This window comes from Syngnathus scovelli, chromosome 4, assembly GCF_024217435.2.
Source record: "Syngnathus scovelli strain Florida chromosome 4, RoL_Ssco_1.2, whole genome shotgun sequence".
NCBI lineage: Eukaryota > Metazoa > Chordata > Actinopteri > Syngnathiformes > Syngnathidae > Syngnathus > Syngnathus scovelli.
In genome coordinates, this window is record NC_090850.1 from 11,540,808 (window position 1) to 11,561,728 (window position 20,921).

General features: G+C 40.5%; 1 protein-coding gene and 1 long non-coding RNA gene across 3 annotated transcripts in view; one reads left to right on the forward strand and one right to left on the reverse strand.

Moving 5' to 3' along the window:
• Nucleotides 1–20,921, forward strand: part of LOC125967283 (protein TANC1) — a 34,440-nt gene that overhangs the window by 10,618 nt on the left and 2,901 nt on the right. Inside the window, exons 8-28 of one of the 2 annotated variants that reach the window (XM_049718230.2) lie at nucleotides 3,286–3,402; nucleotides 4,194–4,484; nucleotides 5,494–5,624; nucleotides 6,325–6,556; nucleotides 8,163–8,329; nucleotides 9,498–9,806; nucleotides 10,812–11,012; nucleotides 11,908–12,011; nucleotides 12,112–12,220; nucleotides 12,806–12,928; nucleotides 13,730–13,966; nucleotides 14,601–14,807; nucleotides 15,464–15,545; nucleotides 16,447–16,580; nucleotides 17,773–17,896; nucleotides 18,599–18,774; nucleotides 19,206–19,338; nucleotides 19,494–19,529; nucleotides 19,599–19,690; nucleotides 20,264–20,413; nucleotides 20,720–20,820. In XM_049718230.2, the coding sequence (XP_049574187.1) occupies nucleotides 3,286–3,402; nucleotides 4,194–4,484; nucleotides 5,494–5,624; nucleotides 6,325–6,556; nucleotides 8,163–8,329; nucleotides 9,498–9,806; nucleotides 10,812–11,012; nucleotides 11,908–12,011; nucleotides 12,112–12,220; nucleotides 12,806–12,928; nucleotides 13,730–13,966; nucleotides 14,601–14,807; nucleotides 15,464–15,545; nucleotides 16,447–16,580; nucleotides 17,773–17,896; nucleotides 18,599–18,774; nucleotides 19,206–19,338; nucleotides 19,494–19,529; nucleotides 19,599–19,690; nucleotides 20,264–20,413; nucleotides 20,720–20,820 (3,256 nt within the window). The remainder of the gene's footprint in view (nucleotides 1–3,285; nucleotides 3,403–4,193; nucleotides 4,485–5,493; nucleotides 5,625–6,324; nucleotides 6,557–8,162; nucleotides 8,330–9,497; nucleotides 9,807–10,811; nucleotides 11,013–11,907; nucleotides 12,012–12,111; nucleotides 12,221–12,805; nucleotides 12,929–13,729; nucleotides 13,967–14,600; nucleotides 14,808–15,463; nucleotides 15,546–16,446; nucleotides 16,581–17,772; nucleotides 17,897–18,598; nucleotides 18,775–19,205; nucleotides 19,339–19,493; nucleotides 19,530–19,598; nucleotides 19,691–20,263; nucleotides 20,414–20,719; nucleotides 20,821–20,921) is intronic. The other variant, XM_049718231.2, reaches the window with a different exon arrangement.
• On the reverse strand, nucleotides 13,641–17,119 carry LOC125967302 (uncharacterized). Its single transcript, XR_007480695.2, has 5 exons — nucleotides 16,775–17,119; nucleotides 16,423–16,550; nucleotides 15,662–15,726; nucleotides 14,382–14,745; nucleotides 13,641–13,947 (listed from the first exon to the last, which is right to left on the reverse strand). It is a non-coding gene; the product is annotated as an uncharacterized lncRNA (long non-coding RNA).

Here is a 20,921-nt window from a genome sequence, read left to right on the forward strand (position 1 = left end):
CCCTTGTGAAAAATGCTGGAATAAGTTGCAATACAGGAATGAGGCTAAACGCGTGTATATGGTACAGCATGTAAAACAGCAGCAACGCATTGGGGAAGACATTGTTGAAGGTGAGAGCGGTTTGCTAAAGTCTTAGGTCATGAGCAGTGGTCTTGTTTTAACAGACTTTTTTCCCCATAGTGATTTTGTCATTATAAACCAAGAAGCGATGCTTGGAAATCTGGTTGAGCATTTATGTGCTATCCTTGAGATCCACCTTAAGATCCTTGTACTTGTCCTCACTGCTAAGCACACTAGCAGAACAACTAGGGCATACTTGTGAAGACTTTTGACCTACTCGTGCTCAATTTAGCCTTGGTTAAACTGGATGTTTTTGATTCTGAATAAATTGAGTAAATGCTCAAATGCTTTCCTATAGAAACAGATGGTAGTGCATATGTTTACGTTTACTGCAGGTTATTTTCCAGTTAGCTTTAGAATTGTATTTTTTGCTCAAATTGCTTATTTGTAGCTTGTTGTTTAGTGTTGTGTATCATAGTAGGTATTGTTTTGATTTACACAATTTTCAAAATAGTTCAGAGATACACTCGACGTGCATGTTATACAAGTATAATTATTATATCAACATAAATGTAGTCCAAAGAATTAAATACTGTGTACTGTCTAAAAGCAAGATTGTGAATAATGTGCACTCGTGGGCTTTGAGTGAGACATGATCGTTTTAGAGTTTTTGAGGGAGACACTCCAGCCCTAATTGCATTACATATTTTTGTAACTTGATTTGGGAGTTGATGGAGGCCAGCATTAGCAGTAGCCTGCAGCAAGGCACATAACCTACACAACTACTGATTTGTAAAAAAATCGTGATTGGACATTGCTGCAATATAACACAGTCTTTCTGTTAGTGCACCCTAGTCGTTCTACTAGTGCGCAGTCTCTTACTAGTGAGGATAAAGAGCATAATACAACTTAAGCAGGCTTAAAATTCACGTACTATGTACTAGTTCATGTACTTACGCTCTTTGCTTTCACTAGTAGAAAATATTTGGCTTAATAGTATGATGGTTTTGTGTCATTAGTAACATAGTTGTCTCATAGTATACTTTAGTATCATGCTAAACTTGTCAGAAATATCATACAGTAGTAGAGGGCTCCAGTGAGGAAGAAAACATGACTAGTAAGACACATTCATCTGACAAGTGCACGGTGAGGACAAAGTGTATCATCAGATCAAGGCAACAGAATAAATGCTCAAATGCTTTTTCGTAAGTGAATTTCATTGCTGTGAATGGGGCCCCATTGTAGAATCGCTTTGTATAAAGGCTTCCCATTGAGTGATTGGATTCAGTAATAGTTCCAGTCATATCCCCTAAAAAAGGATTTTATTGTGTTGGAGGCCAGTTGTGTTAACTTTAGCAAGTAGTGAATTTTCGACCTTTTCAGACAGCAGCATCAAATTGAAAAGCAACCCGGTGCCACATTGCCTGCTCGTGATTCAAGTGTCTTGCTGTGCTTGTGTTATAAGGTTTGATGGGTGCAGGGGCTGAGTTGACCTTTGAATTCTGGGAAGGCTCAACAAGAGGTGGCGGGTAATCAGTCACACTGTCATCAGCAGGTGATGAGACGGGAGGCAACCTTGTAGTGGGTGACCAGGGCTGTTGTCAAACTGCTTGAAAACAGAAATGTTTTTTCTGTCTTGCTCACACTGGCTCTTTCACTCTCATTCGTGGTCCACTCAGCAATTTGGCCAAGCAGTCTTTAGCCAGCAAGCTTTCTCATCCCACGCCACACCTCCTTCACACTGTTTCTCCTGTTCACACCTCTTTCTGAAGATGTTGTCTCCATCCTCCATTCTCCCCCTGGATACGTGATCCTCTGCATTCCCATGAAGTCATTGTTGATGACAGATTATTATGAAAGTACATGTAAATTTGCTTCAATATTTGCAAAGGTTTAGTGTGTCCCTCTCAATAAGTGTATGAGGCAATTCGTAATCGTTAAGACACAATTCCTCAAACAAAGCATATGAATACAGTCAGCAGCCATTAATCACTCCAAACCCAAGTGCGTTAGGTGAAATTCCGTGATAGAAACAATTTAAATGACTTTTAAACTGATTGAAATACACAGCTGTACCCACTGTTTTTACACTCATACTATCAAGAAAGGAGAAACGATAGTATCACACCAAATTGAAGGAAATGAAAACTAGTTGCATTTCTCAAAATAATAAGCTAACTCTGCTTGCTTCAAACTGTACCTCTGACTTGAAATTAACTATAAAATTGACAGACAAACAAAAGAGAATAAAACATAGTATGTATATTGAAATATGAAAATGTTCAACCTAATCATATCGTCTAACATGTCTGCTAGCTTCACATGGAGGTCAAGTAAAAAAAAATATTTACAATAATATATTCTTATAAGAGCTATAGCTATATGGATAGATAGATGGATAGATGTATCATTTAACTGTATCATTTAGTGTGAAACCTCAAAAAATGTCTTAAATACTGTAGAGAAGAAAAGCATGGCTGACCTGTAAACTCAGATGTATGAGTGGGTGGATGGCAAAGGCGGGCGTGGGAGTAAATAACTCGGCTTCTCTTCTACACATGTTCTTTATTCAGTTGATTTATTTCATTATTCAGTGGCTAAAGCAATCCAGAATGGCTAAAGCAATCCAGGTTTTTGCCACAATGTTAAGTAATCAGTGTATATCCAATGTAAATGTTTAATGGCTCTTCAAAATAACTGTACACATGGCCATATCTAAACTTCAGGCAACAAAAGTGAGTGCATGACCGAGTGAAACTGTCTACATTGGGTTCAGTTAGCCATTTTCCCTTCTTCTCTGTCATGGATGTGAGTACTTAATATTACAAGGTCTCAGGGAGGTGTGTTAAATTTGGTCTTCTCACCTTCACCTTCTCTCATGCTGGTCACTGCAAGATCAGTATGACACCTCATAGCAATGGACATAAAAATTACCCATGCTTGAAAATGAGATTTTGTATGTGTTGAAATATGACGGTGTAAAGAAAATTTTCACCAAACTTGTGTCGAATCAAGATGACGAGACATGATGATGTTCCTTGCATATTATTCCCTCCTGACTAGGTAAGGTCAGCGAGTCTTTCTCATGCTACAGCAACAAAGAGGATTCCTCATGTTTCCATGGGAACAATAATGAAGTCAAGCCATAAATCTTACACGCATGAGCTTTTGCATTTATACAGTTTGTGCCTTTCCTTGATCCTCTCATTATGACTCTCTTGACAGCAACGTGTTCCACTAGATTGGAAGATCTGAGTTATCTGGACAACCAACAGGTTGGCAGGTGCAAGGGCTCCATCCGCAAGTTAAACACACCTGGACGCACAAATGAAGACTCCAAAGGTATTTTATTTGATATCCTTGGGATGTGAGCGTAATGTTAATGTGGCTTTGTGCTGTGTCATCTCCAGCAGTGACAAGTGATGAAGTACAATGACTTTGGTCCTGTACTTAAGAGGGTTTTGCAGGTATCTGCAGTTTGCCTTTCTGACACCCTTTACTTTTACTCCCTACTTTTGAAAACTGATACCTGTGACATCTACTCCTTCTCAAAATAGCCTTGATACTTTTTCAACCTCCTGACATAAAAAAAAAATGCAAATAGAGAGCAGGAATGTCAAACGCACTTGAGATGCTGATTGTTTGCGAACTTAGCTTTCTTTGTTTGGCATTATTGTATATAATTGGTCGTAGCTCACATTTGAAAAAATACACAGTGCTATTTGAACTGCCTGAAGGAATTTTTCAACTTATTGTGCCCTCCTGATTGGTGAAGAGCGGAGTTAATGGGTGAAGAGAAAATTAGTTTATGTTGTCGGCTCGAAGAATGATTTGTCCAAGACCTCCGACCTCCCCAATCTGAACAAAAAACACATTCATTTAAAATGTATTTTAATCAGTGAGCTTGTAGCATTTTGTTAGTTGTAATCAGTTGTTTTGATTGCATTTAGTCAATACTAGGTAGCTAATCAAAATGGATATTTTGTCTATAACTGACGTTTTACTTTTACACAAATAAAGGAGATGTATATGCACTACTTTTGAGATTTTTTTTTAGCCAATTACCTGTGCACCTGCTTCAATATAGCATGCAGCTACTTTTGCCTCTTCTGCTCATCTCGTAATTTGCCCAGGGAGATTGGGCCATTTCAAACAAGCCGACATCACGCTGAAACCGCTGCTGTTCGAAGTTCCCGGCACCAGTGCGGAAACATCTTTTGTTGGTCGGGATTGGCTTTTCACGCGACTGGATGAGGTCTTGAGGAAAACCAGCAACTGCGAGGGAAGAGGGGCCGTCATCGTGGGAAACGCGGGCTCAGGCAAAACGGCTATCATGTGGCGGTTGGTGGCGCTCAGCTGTCACGGCATGCGCACGCAACACGGAGGGCCCAGCATCCCTCACAGCCCGAGCTCTTCTCCCAAATGTAAGGTTCACATCATTGCTTATCAAGGTGTGAAAGATGAAAAAAAGAAACAATTGTTGAACTAACAAAACGAGTATGACTGCAGTATTTTATGGCTTCATCTTCTACTGAATCATTGTTAACTTGTGCATGTGGAGCCTAATCCAGTATTGTGGCCTTTGCTTTTCTGTGATGCCCATATAGCCGTTTTAAAAATATCTTGCATCCATTTTTCTTGTGGCAAGAAAAGATATACAGCACTGTTTGGATGATATGCGGTGCAAATGCATAACAACTACAGCGGTGTTCGTTTTTCAGCATCGCTGCATTATTCATGGACACCTGCACTATACGTATGTTGTCATTTTGATTTATTTTCAACGTGGTTGCAGTTGGTCTGTCATTTCATTAGGAGCCAAGGCCCTTCTGCAACTACCATTCCGTTGTCTTAGGTGGTTGGACTGCACATTTTTCACACGTGGTTAAATATGTACTAATTAACTGCAGAAATGTGGAAAGCCTTTAAGCATTTATACAAGATCCTTGATATCCAGCTCAAAGTGCTGACAAGACTACTGTTTCTAGTGAGGCAAAACTGTGCACGAGTTGACATCTGTATACTACTGAACCTGCCATTTAAGCACCAGATGTTAATCACTGCAACTTTTTAATGTCACTCGTCGTACCAGGAGAGTGCCTCTTAATTATTTTTGTTTCCGCCCCTTCGGAAGAAAAAAAAACATTTTGCCTCCCCCTTACTCCACAGCCACAACTGTAATTATCATTTGTCTAAAAAATACTTTAAGTATACCTCTACATAACATTGCGTCCTTATTATCATTAAAGACAACAACAAAAAAGAAAAAAAAGAAAATAGTATGTGTGTGGCCACATGTAGTTGTACTAGTATACCAATAAATGGCAACAGTTTAATTATAGTGGGCTCTCAACATACTGTACCTGCACTTACACTTGAGACCTCATCTAATATATAAATAATAGTCTAAATGGCACTTTGTGCTCTATTCAGGTGGGGAAAGGCAGCGAAAAGCCGCCTCCAAACAAGGCGCTGATGATTCCCAGATCAACCAGAGTGCTGTTACAGGAGCTGCTGGTGGCACAGCACAGAGGAAAGAGCTTGCCAGATGCCTCGCCAACAAGGTACTTTTCAACACCACACGAGTGCTTATATTCGCACATTTGTGAGAGAATATTGTACGACGCAGTCTCCTTTTCCACCCTTACATCAGCGCTGTATGGATTTCTCTTAATAGAGCAAGGAAATAGTGTTCCAAGTAATGAGCTGCATGTGCTGACGAAATAAAGGAGGCAGAATTCCCTTGGGTAATTTTCCCCTATCAGAAAGATGTTTACATTATGTGTGTATGGACAGACATGATGTGGTTCAGCTGAGGGGGCAGTGCAAAATACTTTGTCATTGTACTTTAAGTAGCAGTTTGCAGTTGCTGATTTTTATGGACGCAAGATTGAAGCAGTCATTGTTCTACCGTTTGGGTATACAGCTCAAAGTTGACGTGGAAGCTTCTAAATTTACTAACATAGCCTCAATAAGAGTTACCATGGGAACTCATAAGACTGCTTGTGATGTAAGGTGTTCTCTCAAGAGTCATTATTTATTGGTCCCCAGGCTGAAATTTTCAAACCAATATTAAAAGTTAACACTTTATAATATTGTCTGCTTCTAAAGCATGAACAACACTTTATAAACAATGAACTAATGATGGACATAACATTTACCAATATTTGTAAATGAGTAAGATATTATCTATTAATATTATATTATGTAAGTTGTTTTGTAGAGGTGACATCATCTACATCTTTAACATCTTTGTTTTGACAGGTGGTCGCTTACCATTTCTGCCAGGCTGACAACACATACACCTGCCTGGTCCCAGAATTCGTTCACAGTGTTGCCGCCTTGTTGGCCAGATCCCCACAGCTCACTCCATACAGGGAGCTGCTGATCCAGGAACCTCATCTCCAGAATATGCTCAGCCTGCGCTCCTGTGTGCAAGACCCCATTGCTGCCTTTCGAAAGGGGGTCCTAGAGCCCATGACCAGCTTGCGCAAGGGTAATAAAGTCTACACACTCGTAAAAAATAAACCACCACTTAAAGTCAAAGGTGTTTGAACGATTATTTAAAGTTTAATATAGTATCTGAGGTTGCAAAAAAAAATTATTTCACACAAAGAAATTTGTATTGAGCAGTAACACCCGCAGTGTGGCCGTAGCCTAATTTGGGTCCCAGGAAAGCGATGCTCGGTTGTTTGCATAAGGTAGGAATAAGTGTTATTTTTGCCCTGGTGTCTCATCAGCATCTCACTGGATTTCAAGGTCGCTCAGTACGCTGAGGCAGAGACGGTGGAACACTTTGGCCATATTAGCAAGCTCAGTGTTTTATGATACAGCCAGTCAAGCTGGATTGATGTGTTTATTATAGCCCAGCCCTGCTGAATCCAAACAAAGGAGTCTTGCGTCTCCTCCATCTCTATTAAGCAGGTTAAGGAAAAAATGAAGAGCCCTTGTGCCTCTTGAGAGCATGTGTGTGTCTTCACCTGCTTGTATGGCTCTATTGACAGCTTCGATAATACATAACAAGATGGATTTCCTGTTTGGGGAGGATAAACAACGATGTCATCCAGCCCTTTTCAGTAGGATATAATCAATAGCTCCAGTTTCATCACCTAGACTTGTTGGAAAACAAAGATGCACATATTCAAACAAATATACTAGTTTAAAGTACCGGTACATATAGTCATTCCAGAACCATAGGGCAGTTTTGAAAAAGGTACCAAATGTTTTATGTATGGAGCCAACAAAACATCGTATAATTTCTTTCATCCTGCTCAACCATTGACGGTATACTTTTTATGAGGTTTTATTCATCTTATCATTTTGCTATATTTGGCTCAATCCTTCTTATAAATACTCAGGCATAAACATAACACATTTTAAACACATTTAATAAAAATATTTTCAGCTAGATAAAGAGAGTAAAATTTGATTTAAAAACTAATTTACTTAAATTCTATGCTATCTGGCCAAGAAAAAACTTGGCTATATAATAAAATAAGAAGAAAAAGGCTATTTAAAAAAAAATCCTACTAATATGAGTAACAGGTTTGCATTGTTTTTAGTGCGGCTGGAAACATTGAAAAATATGAAAAATTGAAGAGAGGACTTATATTAGTTCTACCGAGGGTCGGAGCAATTCGTGTGATCTAATTTCTGCCAGGTTATCAAGCTCACTTTTTGTTCTCTTTGCCAAAAAAAGTTTTAGTAACAGGGTTATGAGGAGAGGCAAAACCTCACAGCTTAATTACCACTATTTAAAGTATGTATGATTAAAAAAAAAATGAAAATGAAATGTTTTTTAGAATTACGTAGTAGACGACATATTAACAAAAATCATCCCTCCAAAATAGCACATTTGACTTCAGATTTGCAATGTAAGTTAGTCATCAAGAAAGCTATTTAAGAGCTATCAAATGTTTTAAATCGTTTTCAGGAATACTTCTGTAGAGTTTCAGTTTGTCTCACAGCAACTATAATTTACACAATTTGGTACATGTTCTGTATTTTTTGCATGACCCATATCTTAGCTTTGTTTTTCCGTATAGTAGAAACAAGTGGCATGTTATCCCAGGCACTTTATTTGCTTTTCCGCATGTGTTCAGAGCGAAGGCTGCCTGAAGAAGACTACATCATCTTGGTTGACAGTCTCAATGAGGCTGAATTTCATAAACCGGACTACGGGGACACCATAGCCACCTTCATCACCAAGATCGTCTCTAAGTTCCCCGTCTGGCTCAAGCTTGTGGTCACAGTGAGGACGGGCCTGTTGGTGAGTCAGCCATGCAAATCAACCATGCACTCCTCACAAAAAAGTTGAGGACATTGGACTTTCAGGTGAAATTTGAGGACTGTTCTTCATACCATTATCTCTCTACACTCCTCTTTGTTAGATGTTTGACGTACAGTCTCACTGCCATGGTATAGACATTGCATTTGATGGTACATGGTGCCTTTGCTCAATCTGCTCACTAATCCCAGCAAACAGTGGCTGCATCTGTCAAAAGCCGAAGCCAAAAACTCCAAATGCTGTATGGATTATAGCGTGAACGCATGTCAATACTACGCGGAGTCAGTTGTGAGTCTGCAGTTTGTCAAGCAGCCACTCGGTTACATAATTGAATTAGTGATTTGGAAAGCTCCAAACGCATTTGGACGCCCATCACAAGTTAGCAGGCATTAAACAATGACGGATAACGATAAAAGACACACGTACAATCCCACCTTCCCTGTCATTCTGAGACCTTGTTGGAGCATTAGTAGTATCTATTCACCCATATAACATTTCACACATTGTGTTGAACAGTAGTGGCTGGTGGATTTGCTATCTGGGCCTTCAGTGAGGATTTAGCCAATTTAATCCTGCCGCTGTCACATCATAACTCGTGGAAACCAACAAGGATATTAAGGATGCATGCAACTCACAATTATTTTATTAAATGATTAATCTGTAAATTATTTTGATGATTAATTGATGAATATGACAAAAAAGTTTAAATTTCCATCTCAATTCAAAACGAGGACATTGTTTCAAATTGACAGCACAGAAAATGCACAAATAAAAATTATCTATGCAAAAATCATTAATTGTTGTTTTAGTTCGATATAACACAATGAGTCGCCTTCTGTGGAGGAAAAAAAAAATACTGTTGAGAAGATGAAATTTCTTCAATTTTCAATTAAAAAGATATCTTAATTAGTTGATTAGCAAAAATAATGATCAATTACTTTGATAATCAATTAGTGGTCAATTAATAATTTCACCTCTATTTAAAAAAAAAAAAAAGCAATATAACAGCCAGCAAGGTGTCCATGCTTAGCGAGTGAGAAGCTGCTGACAGGTGTCTCAATGAGTTGATAATAACAACAAAAATTTCGGTAAAAATTGCTTGTAAATGCCGAAAGAAAAATTGTTGTTTTGTTTTGTTTTCTTCTTGCAGGAAATAACCACCCTGCTGCCGTTCTCTGGCATCTCGCTAGACATTCTGCCCGACAGCAGCGATCTGGGAGCTGACCTAAGCGACTACATTCATCACCGCGTGAACGGGAGTCCCCAGATCGCCGCAAACGTCACCACGGCCACAGGCTCGGCGCCTGATCTTCTGCTTCTCAGCAAGTTCAGCAGTCACTTGACCACACGCAGCAATGGCTCCATCCTCTACCTCCAGCTGACCCTGGATCTGTTCCACAAGGGGCATCTGGCATTGAAAGGGGGAAACTACCTGGTTGTGCCAGTGTCGCTATCAGAGGTTAGTCAAATGCGAGCGTCCATACTTTTACTTGTTTAATTGAGAAATTCTTTTACTGTGACTGAGTTATTTTGCTTTAGAGTTTAGTTGTGTGAGAGAGTTTTGGTGAGTTTGAAGCTATTTTGGTGTTAGTAAGAGTTTTTTTTTGTGCAAGACATGACGAGCAGAGTTTCTTTTAGGTGGGTGTGGGATTTTTGTGTGAGAGGGTTTTTTGTGCCAGAGTTTGTTGTTGCATTAGATGTTGTCGATGTGAGAGTTTATTGGATTTTTATGAGAGGGTTTATGGTAAGTCTAAGTTTTGTTTTGTTTTATTTGGGAGGGTTTTTTATAACAAAACAATCAATATGCGCTACTCTTGCATTCGTTTGCCGCTCAGGGGAATATGGGCTTAAGCAAAATTCAGTTGTTTTGTCCAATCAAGTTGTCAGCTAAAGTGTGTTGACAACATGCTGTTGAGTGTGCGCCGGAGAACAAATCCCTGAGAGGAAAACACTGTAGGATTCATTCTACAATCTTGTGGAAAAAGTGCATTAGCAGAATTAAAGAACACATTTGTTGATGAACAAGGCCCAACGTAGACAGAAACACAAACAGGCACAGAGCAACACGGGGGTTTGCAAAATGTTTCACACAAACACAAAGTTGATGTCTGTGATCAGAGATGAAAGATTTAGAAAGGGCCCGGAAATAGCTGACTGACGCCTTTTGATGCTGTGTGATGAAGAGTATGAAGGAGAGCAGCAGATGAACAAGGCCTGTATGAAAGCTTTACATGCTTGCCATATTAAGTGACTTTTTTTTTTAAAATCATTACTGCATAAATGCTGAACTGATTCTGCTCCCCCCTCAAATATTTTTCATCTTATTATTATTCCACAAATTCTTGCTACTTTACTGCTGCCACATTTCCATTTTCCATATTCCTCCAACAGAAATTGCATTCTCAGGTTTTTTGTTTACCTGCTATGTCATCAGTCGTCATTCTAAGACGTCCATGTGTGTTAGGTGTACCTGCTGATGTGCCGCGTGAACTTCCCAGACAAAGACGACTTTGAACGAGTGCTTCCAGTGCTAAATGTGGCACTGGCGTCGCTGCACCCGCTGACGGATGAACAAATGTTCCGGGCGCTCAATGCAGGCAACGTGAGGGGGGAGCTGGAGTGGAAGGACTTTCAGCAGAGATTAGAGAGCCTGGCTGAATTCATGGTGAGACTCCGAGCTGCTCTCGAGGAAAATTTCATTTTGGGGCCATCTATTTCTGCCCAAAATATTGATTTTTGATGATTTAAACACCTACTACTACAAACTTGTTGTAGAAGTGTTGCACTGCAAGATTGAAGTTGATCTACACAACACTGCATGTTATCATATCATTTTGAGCTACTAAAAGCTATCAAGATAAACCGATACTGTTAACGTGTCATCTGGTTTATTATTTTTTTTAAATTTGTTTTAATACAACTGGAACAGTAATCAAATCAATTATACAGTCGACCCCTGCATGTTCATGGTTCGGCACTTGCAAGTTTGCATTATCATGGCCCCCCCCTTATTTTCTCAACATTTTCTCAATATTTATTTAATTTTGGGGGGAGGTTTTTTCTTATCATGTCCTCCTTGTTTGTGTCATTGTAAATAGTTTATCAGCAATTTTTGAAGACATTTTTGTGTGAAGATTTTTTTTCATTCAGTGCATTTAATAATACAATTGTAATATTTGGGTAATATCATTGATGCCGATAATCATATGCAGATTTTATCTATTTGTGGGCCAGCGTGGGCCCTATCCTCAGCAAATAGCGAGGGCAGTATTAAATAAAACTATTGTAAAATGTTCACGTCAAAATGTCAATCTATTTTCTACATAACATACTAGTTTGTACATTAAAAAAACACATCTGCCCCAAGTACAAAAAAAAAAATAATTTTCTATCTAATGAGTATAACAGTTCACTCCTTATGTTATGATCATATTCAGTAGGCAAGCACAAAGTGCCCGTTACTTACATCTAAAAGGAAGCTGAAATTAAGGGTAAACCCATCTTTTGGGAAGTTGACTAATTAAAATTCAAAAGTTGTTGTGTTTTACACGTGCCGGCAGGTGAAACGCAGAGATGGCACACGCATGCTGTGCCATCCCTCCTTCAGAGAGTGGCTCGTTTGGAGGGCAGATGGAGAAAGCGCTGACTTCCTCTGTGACCCAAGGTTAGACTGAACAACAAAATACTGTGAAGCCACCTTTATTGAGAGGGATATAGTCCAGAAAATATCTGCGCTATAGAAAGAACTGCCCGCATGTCTACAGGAGCGGCCATGCTCTCCTGGCGTTCATGTTCTCCAGACAGGAGGGCAAGTTGAACCGTCAGCAGACCATGGAACTGGGACACCACATCCTCAAGGCTCACATTTTCAAGGTGAACACAACTGTCAATTCAGTCCCTCTCTTTACACTTCGGCCAAGGTCAAATAGGTCAGTCTTTCCCATCTATGAGCCAAGGCACACAATTTACATGAGAAAATTCTCACTGCACACCACCAAAGAAAATTTTTACAAGAAGGGAATATATTGAAAGTGATCTCGTCTCCCTTTACTTACAAATTTACTTGTTTGTTATTTTGACATCTGGGCCTGTTTCGTTGAATGCAAAGCTATTCATCTGCTGTCTGAATGGTAACAGATGGATTATATGGGTTAATGTCACATTCTGCCATCTAGCAGAAATGCACTGAATTGTTGCGCCTGTCACAATACGCCTGTCACTATCAAGGATCCATTATTTGTTGTAATCAAAATTAAATGGTGTCATCCGTATTTGTACCCCAAACCGTTGGGTACATTTACAGTTGCTCATCATTGGGAAATGATTCATTTGTTACAAGTCCAAAAAATAAAGACACAATTTAGGGTAATTAACAAATACAAGGCTTTTATACCTCAAAGCCATTCAAATTCGGATCACACACTATTGAATTTCTCTTTTTCCCTCTTGTTTATACAGGGTCTGAGTAAGAAAACCGGGGTGTCCTCCACTGTGCTGCAGGCCATGTGGGTAAACTGCAGCACAGACAGCCTGTCTGCTGCGCTCGCCTCCCTTAGGAATCTGTACACACCTAATATCAAGGTGACTTGACACACATAGGGCTGAAAAAACCCTAGAATTTTCAATGGACAGACAAATGGAACAAACTAGGAAATTATAACATTAGAGCAGTGGTTCTTAACCTTTTTGGAGATACCGAACCCCATCAGTTTCATATGCGCATTCACCGAACCCCTCTTCAATCGAACCCAGGTTAAGAACCGCTGCATTAGAGGTAGTTGGCTTGCTCTTAATAGGGAAGCTGATTAACAAAAAAAAAAAGAAAAATTATAACAATGATCTAAATTATAGGCAGACTATTTAAGTGTTGCAATACTTTATCTGTTAGTAATTAAAATTATTGTCATTATCTTTGTCCTATGCTATAATCAGTAAAAAAAATCATCAGATTTTTTTCTTGATTTGAAAAGAGAAAAAATCAGCTGAAATCACTTTATATGCTCTGGTAGGACACAAAAACACATGTGGGTCATTGGTTCTGGTCCCAGGGCCTTGGGTTTGACACCAGTGTCACACAGCATCCTATTAATCTCAGTTCGGGCAGAAAGTACAGCGTGAGCCAATACTCAATATCACACAAGCCTGTGCAATAAGAATCTATCACCTTTCTGGAGAGTGTTCAATAAAATGAGAACACGATGACCTTCACTGAAGAAGGTTTATTGTGCGCACGTGTCTGTTCAATGCATTGCGAAATTATTCAGAGAATGAGAAAAAACAAATCATGTTGTCATTATGAGGTGTGGCAAAAAAATGAATGTATTGCATTTTAGAATGAGACTATCATGTCTTATATGTTAATGCTCCTTTTACCCCATGTAGGTCAGCCGTCTGCTGATGCTCGGTGGCGCTAATGTGAACTGGTATACTGAGGTAGTGGGACACGCCCCCATCCTGGCCGTCCATTCCCACCTGGGACATGTAGAGATGGTGGGCTTGTTGATGGAAATGGGTGCAACCGTAGATATGAGCACGGACAGCGGCATGACGCCTCTGTGCCTGGCGGCAGCCGCGGGACACATGGCTGTTGTCAGCCTACTCTGCAAGAGAGCGGCCAAGGTATGTCGCTCACATGTGCGTGTGTGTCTGTATAGAAAAGCCTTTGAGCTTTTATTGCATAGCGTTAATATGGTATTTAAAGTCTTTGCACTACTGTACACCTGGTCTTCACTAGTAACACCCTTTTTTGTTTCTGTAACTGGTATAAGCACACACTTGCTGGTTCTTCATTGTGTTTGGCACCTTTATGTCCTACGCGATGTATCGACACACATTTCCTATTGGTTGTTCTTAGTTCGTGTTTGGTGGCTTCTTCCCCAGGGTGAACTAGAAAACTAACTAGTAACATGTAGTTGTTCTACTCATATGCCAAGGTTGCCTACTCGTGTGCCGACATGCCATAAAGTAGTGAAGAAAAATGTTACCAGTAAAACACAATCAACTTACAAGTGAGCTGAATTGCCTTACCACTTACCAGTGAAGGCAGAGAGTGTATTTGTCCATGGACTAAGATGGATATCAAGAATATGGATGAACTGCTCAGACGGCCCCAGGCAATTGGCTGGCTGGCCGGCCTTGTTGCAGCGTTTATTCTGGGAGACGGACGACAACTGCAGACCTCATCTAGGCCAGCGTGTTGGAAGCGATGGTCTGGACTGGCGCAAATCCCTCTGTGTGCTCCTCGATTTGCCAGGTGGCCCAGGCTGATAAGAATGGCCAGTGTGCGCTGCTCCACGCCGCACTAAAGGGCCACATGGAGATCGTCAGCGTCTTGCTGGGACAGGATTGGGGTCCTGAAAATGCCACCAATCCACAGCAGCAGCAGCAGCAGACGACCACTGGGAAAAAGCAGGCCGTTCAGCAGGCAATCACAGCCGCAGCCAGCGTGGGACACACACAGGTACACGACATAAATGATGAACTCATCTTTTTTGAATAGCATTTTCCAAATTGAACAAATTACGCTCTCATCTCGAGGCACCACTGCATAGCGTATTCTACATATTCAGAGTTTGGCAGTGGCAAATTCACCTTTTTGCTGATTTTTGTTTCATTATCTGCTGAGACATCCAGCGTATCACTATATGCTCAGGCAAAATAAATCACAGTATTGCTTTGACACCATTGGGCAAGCTTGTTGCCAAGGAACATTGTTGAAGTCAGTCGAGGAGTTTCATTTAGGACAAATAAGTAAATAATTTGCCCCTATCTTCGTCAGTCAATCATTATACAGTAAATCTGCGCATATTTGCAGTGTGAAATTTTGGCTTGTCATTTGAACACAGAACTAATATTCTAACGGGTAGATGCTCAGGTTAATGGCACCCTCTGATGGTAAATGGAAGAGTACTTCATTGTTCTGCCTGTCGCTATTGGCCGCCGGCATAGATAGATGAGGAAAGATATATGAATGAAATTGTGTGAAATTGGTTATTTTCCTGCAGAGGTGGTTGGGAATCATTGATGTGGCGCACAGTGCCTGTCCTTGCTTTTATTAAGATGTTTTTTTTTCTCTGTGCACAACCAAAACTAGGAGACAAATGTTTTTTTCTGCAGGTGGTAAAGTGCCTGCTGGACTTGGAAGATGAACAGCTGGCAGTGCAGATGGACGCTCACGATTCTCTCTGGGGAGAAACGGGTGCGTCTCTTCCATCACTCATATCCATTTAGTATTCGCCCTTCCTTCCGTGTGCTACTTTCTTCCATTTGACCCACCTGACATAGAGTTTGTTGTGTGTTATATAAAAACCTTACCTTCTTGAGTGAACATGAAGATCAAAGTTATTTCATTGAAATGACAATCAGGCCTCAGGAGGTTTCTGTAGAAAAATAGAACAGAACCACTATTAGGTCCCGACCTATGGCTCTACTGTTATTAACTGTTGATTCAGTTGTCTCATTTTTTTTTTGGTATGAAATTGGAGAGCATTTCTTTTATGAGGCATATGTTGTCCTGCCACATTTGCAGCACATCTTATTCAGTTGTAACACACTTTGCCCGTTATTGCAAACGCAAGCACAGTTTAGGTCCATTTGCTGCAAGCATCATAGAGGCCTGTGCTATCTGTGCTTGCCGCTCTATTAGAGTGTAATTCTATTACACTGTACTCTGCCATGCCACAGTGATGACATAGAAAGCTTGTTTGCATGAAGTAGCCTCAAATATTCACATTTGCATGACCATTAATCTTTCATGGGCTTGGGAAATACTGGCAGGGCCATGACAAAGACGCATGCATTCAGCTTCAGCCAATTTTACATAATGCTCAGTGGTCGGACTTCTTCACACTTTGGTGTCATTTTATTATCCTGATAGGTCACAGTGGTCTGATGATGGCCTTTTACTTATGCCTCTCACACATGGTGAAAAACTCAAAACTTGCAGGCTGTTGTGCTTAAGTCATGGACTCTGCAGTTGTGGATCATGCCTTCATTTGTCTGTCTCTTCTGTAGACATTTATAGGTTGGAATAATTTGAATCAGTCAAATGTGTACCATGGTAAATTATTCTCTACCTTATCGAAGCACTCTCTTTTCAGTCCTGAGTGCAGCAGCAGGCAGGGGGAGGATGGAAGTGTGCAAGCTCCTTTTGGATCGAGGGGCTGGGCTGGAGGTGCCGAATCGCAGAGGGATGGTTCCCCTCCTAAGTGCGGCCAAACACGGACACACACAGGTGAGCCGACACAAGCGCATTCCTCTAATTGATTTTCAGATGGACACATTTATATAATCATCTCATGAGGATAAGCGACTAAGAAAATGTAGGGATGGATTGATATCTGTACATTTTTACAAAACGTCTCAAATATTGCTGCCGTTATAAAGAATCCTTTGCTTTTCAGGGGACCAAAAAACCGACATACGTACTTGTGTCATGAAGTGAATGGACCAGGGTTTATTGAAGAACTCAAAAGATAGACTAGAAGCTCGACTAGGGACAAGACTAGAACAGAACAGACTGGAGACTAGAAACAAGAAGACATGAGACGCAAAAAATCAAAAGGGGGAGTGACACGCAGACAGGACTTATATACGCGACAGGTAACGCAAGGCAGGTGACTGTGATTAGTACATAGATTGAGAGTAGACACAGGAAGGGAGGGGCGAGCACACAGACACTGACAGAACTAATGACAACCTACACATTATGGACTGACCGGTGGCGAGTCGTGACAACTTGTTGAGCCATTACCATTTTATCATCAAAGAGTCCAAGTGTCTTTTTCTTTTTAACACTATAGATTGCTCAATAATTTATTATCATTTGAACAAAGTTAGACATATCAGGTTTCATTACAATGCTAATAACGTGTGACTTGCATAATAAGAGTGTTTGTGTTTGGGGCCTAGTTCAGTAAACGTATTCCTTGGGCATCATCATGGTACCAAGGGACTATCTAGAAGTGATTAGAAGAGCTTTATTAGACAAAAGTAGTGCTTTTCCAGTTTTATCTTGATGCCATGGGTTAAGGAGTTCACTTTAGATTATGAAATGCACTACTGCCATCTTGTTGCCAAGCAACTATATTGAATTGGTGCCATCTTGGTGCCAAGGAATTACTATGTTGAAACGGGTTGAGGAGTTTCATTTAGACATCACAGTCCTAATTTTGTAAAATTGGTTAGTCCACAGCCCGAGGCCTGAGTTTGACACCACAAAGATAGAGACGAGCGAATGTTTTGTGAAGTTAATGGGGTGCGACTTACTTACAAAAAAGCTCAGAGCAATAGTATCCGAACAACCACTGAACAGATGCTTTTGTTTTACAGTCGTTGATGCTTTTTCATAGACTATTAAATCATTATCTTAGCTTATCAAAGGTCTTGTGGATATTCTTTAAGGAACTCTAACTGCAATATTTTAGGTGGCAGAGTTGCTGTTGAAACACAACTCGGACATGAGCGTGTGTGACAAGCAGGGCCGCACACCGCTCATATTGGCTGCCTCGGAGGGCCACGGCAGCACAGTGGAGATGTTGCTGTCCAAGGGTAAGACTCTTATTCAATTTTAAATCACTTCCTCTACAAGTAATGGATCTATCTATCGCCATGGATGTCGGGTGACAGGTACAACAATTAAGTGCTCTTCAACTAGATGGCAAATAGAGGGTGACACAGGAGTGGATTTTCCCTCCCGTCCCATTCCACAATCCTGTCCCGTCCCAGTTTTGGACCATATTAAAAATGAATGAATAAATAAATAAATAATCATGCCTTATCCTGATGAAAATGACTCCCACTGCCATACTAATCCCATTCAGACTAACCCCCACTCCTGTATCGCTCCCATTTCGGACAAACAAACAAACTGCATTTTACTCATTTATTGTCTGTCACCCCCTTCTTCATCATGGACACTGTTTTTCTTACTGCATAAGGCCTCTCCCATCTGCTCCTGTGAACTTTTCATCCTGTACTGTCCTAACTAATTAGGCAGCAAAATTCACCAATTTTTATCTATCTCAGGGGGTGGCCATTTTACCAATTGTTGCTAACTGACAATTACACAATTGCCAGGTCTCAGGTCACAACCAATCACGGCTCTGTGGTTTTATGATGCTCATCCGTGATTGATTGTGACCTGATCTACGATAATTTCCATTAATTTCTATGCCGTTCTGTGACCCTTCTATGATTTTTAAACATAGGTTCTCTGTCTCATGTAAGTGTTCATCTGTCTCATGTGATTAGGCTCCTTGGTGTCTGCTACGGATCAGGAAGGTCTGACTGCAATGGGCTGGGCCTGCATGAGGGGCCACAAAGGTGTGCTGCAGCCTCTGGTGGATGCCGGTGCAGACCTGAACCAAGCAGACAGACAGGGACGCACTCCTCTCGACCTCGCCGCCCTTAACGGAGATGCTGATATAGTGGGTGTCATGCTGAATCTATCATACTGTACCTTTAATACCACAGCATAACAAGATTGCTTTCAAAGTAAAATTATATAGCCCATAATAGAAGAATTTGAATACAAAAGTGATGGATGTGATGAAAGCACAGTGAGCGTAAGCATACACTACTTCACTGCTAAATTATTGTTTTATTTATTCTTATAAATTAAAATAAATTACTTAAATCTTTAGTATTTAATTTTACAACAGAGAATAAAAAAATCTGCTTTTTTTTTTAAATGTTTAAATGCCTGAATGTCGTTACTTTTAAAAGATCTGAAATCCATCCGCAATAGCAGAGATTTATTGAAATTCCATTTTCAATCTCTGAAGACATACTGGAAAAGAAAATCATTGTGTGAAATGATTAAAGTGTAACTTGCCCGTATGTTGCCCTTTCTGGTTAGGTACACTTTTTGCTAGATCACGGTGCAGTGCTAGAGAGGACGGACAGCGGTGGAAGCAGGGCTGCGGACCGGACTCCTGGCTGCCAGAATCCGGCTCTGGTGGCCTCGCTACTCAAGAAAGGCTCCAAAACTAGTATGTACACTAATGCAGCTTTTACTCCATAAACACAATATTGCACGACTACATGCTGTGACTAAAGTGGTTGTTTTGAAAAGCAGCAAATTGAAACAGCCAGTTTTACATCCTCTTAACCATCTCACTTTTCTCCTTCTCCATCTTTCATCAAGCACAAGGCTACAGAACAGCACCGCATGATCGATCAGGTAGGTAAATTGGTGCAAGTCCCAGAGAGAAGGTGAAACCCATGAGAATTATTTGTGACCTCCTATCAGGTCACGCCACATGGGCCATGGCTTCCTCCAAACCAGATATCCTTCTCATCCTGTTGCAGAAGCTCATGGAGGAAGGAAACCTGCTTTACAAGGTATATGAAAGTCAAGGGTTACCTCTACAAAGAAGGTTAGGTCTTTAGTCTACCGTCTTTCCTCAATCAACATAGTTTTTTTTTTTTTGGGGTATTCAGAGATTTGGTTATCTACCCACATTGAGGAGAACATCATATTATGTTTGCCAAATGATCATTTGCAGGATGAGAAGAAACATCTTACATTCAGGTTCAATCAAGATGCATGTATGGGATATTTCATCAAGATGTCATGTACTTTCGGGTGGCAAAAGTGGTTTGATGAAGGTAAATGGCTTTTAAAGTCATTTTAAATCCGTCACGTGCTTCACAATTGTGTTAGTGTCATTCAAAAAGAAGGTGTTACTTTGGTCAATTTCAAGAGGTAAGTTTATTAAAAAAAATTGGTGTGATGGAAATTCAGACATCATGCTCTTTTTACTGTGTAGTTGTTGGGCTGATGTAGCTATCAGGCTCACCATTACTCAGTTCTATAAATGTCTCACAAATTGCACACAAATTTGGGAGAAAAAGCCTGCCACAAATCTGATGGGTTTTCCATTCATTTCTTTCTCTTGCTTCTCATGTGCTAAGCAGAAGGGACGTATGAAGGAGGCCGGCCAGCGTTACCAGTACGCTCTGAGAAAATTGCCTCGGGAAGGCCAAGGGGAAGAGTTAAAAGGGCTCAAAGACCTGCGGGTGTCTCTCTATCTCAACCTATCCCGCTGCCGAAGGAAAACCAATGTAAGGCTGCAACATTAGATGTAGGAAGGGATAGCAGAGGGTCTGTCAAGCTGAGATAAATTGTTCTAAGACACACAACTGTCAAAATTGGGGATTTTCAGTTTTTAGTGAGATTTCAGGATAAGCCTAAAATGCACTACAAATGAACCTAATTTGACCCTCTCAAAATGTATGTCTAGCTGTGTCAGCACTTTTTGCATAATGTCCGTTCTGTAATAAGGAGCTGAATAGCAAAATTCACAAATTGCGCTTGCTCCATCGTTTCCACTCTGCTCAAATGTTGTTTTTTTGGGTGTGAAACCTCAGGACTTTGGCATCGCTGAGGACTTTGCAACTAAAGCTCTGGAACTGAAGCCCAGGTCCTATGAGGCCTATTATGCCAGAGCACGTGCCAAGAGGAGTAGCAGGTACATTGACTGTAAAACTGACGCATTACATTTAAACACCAAGCTGTTCAGCTAAATCATATAATTTTGTCTCAAAGTCCAAGAGCCTAATGATAACATAT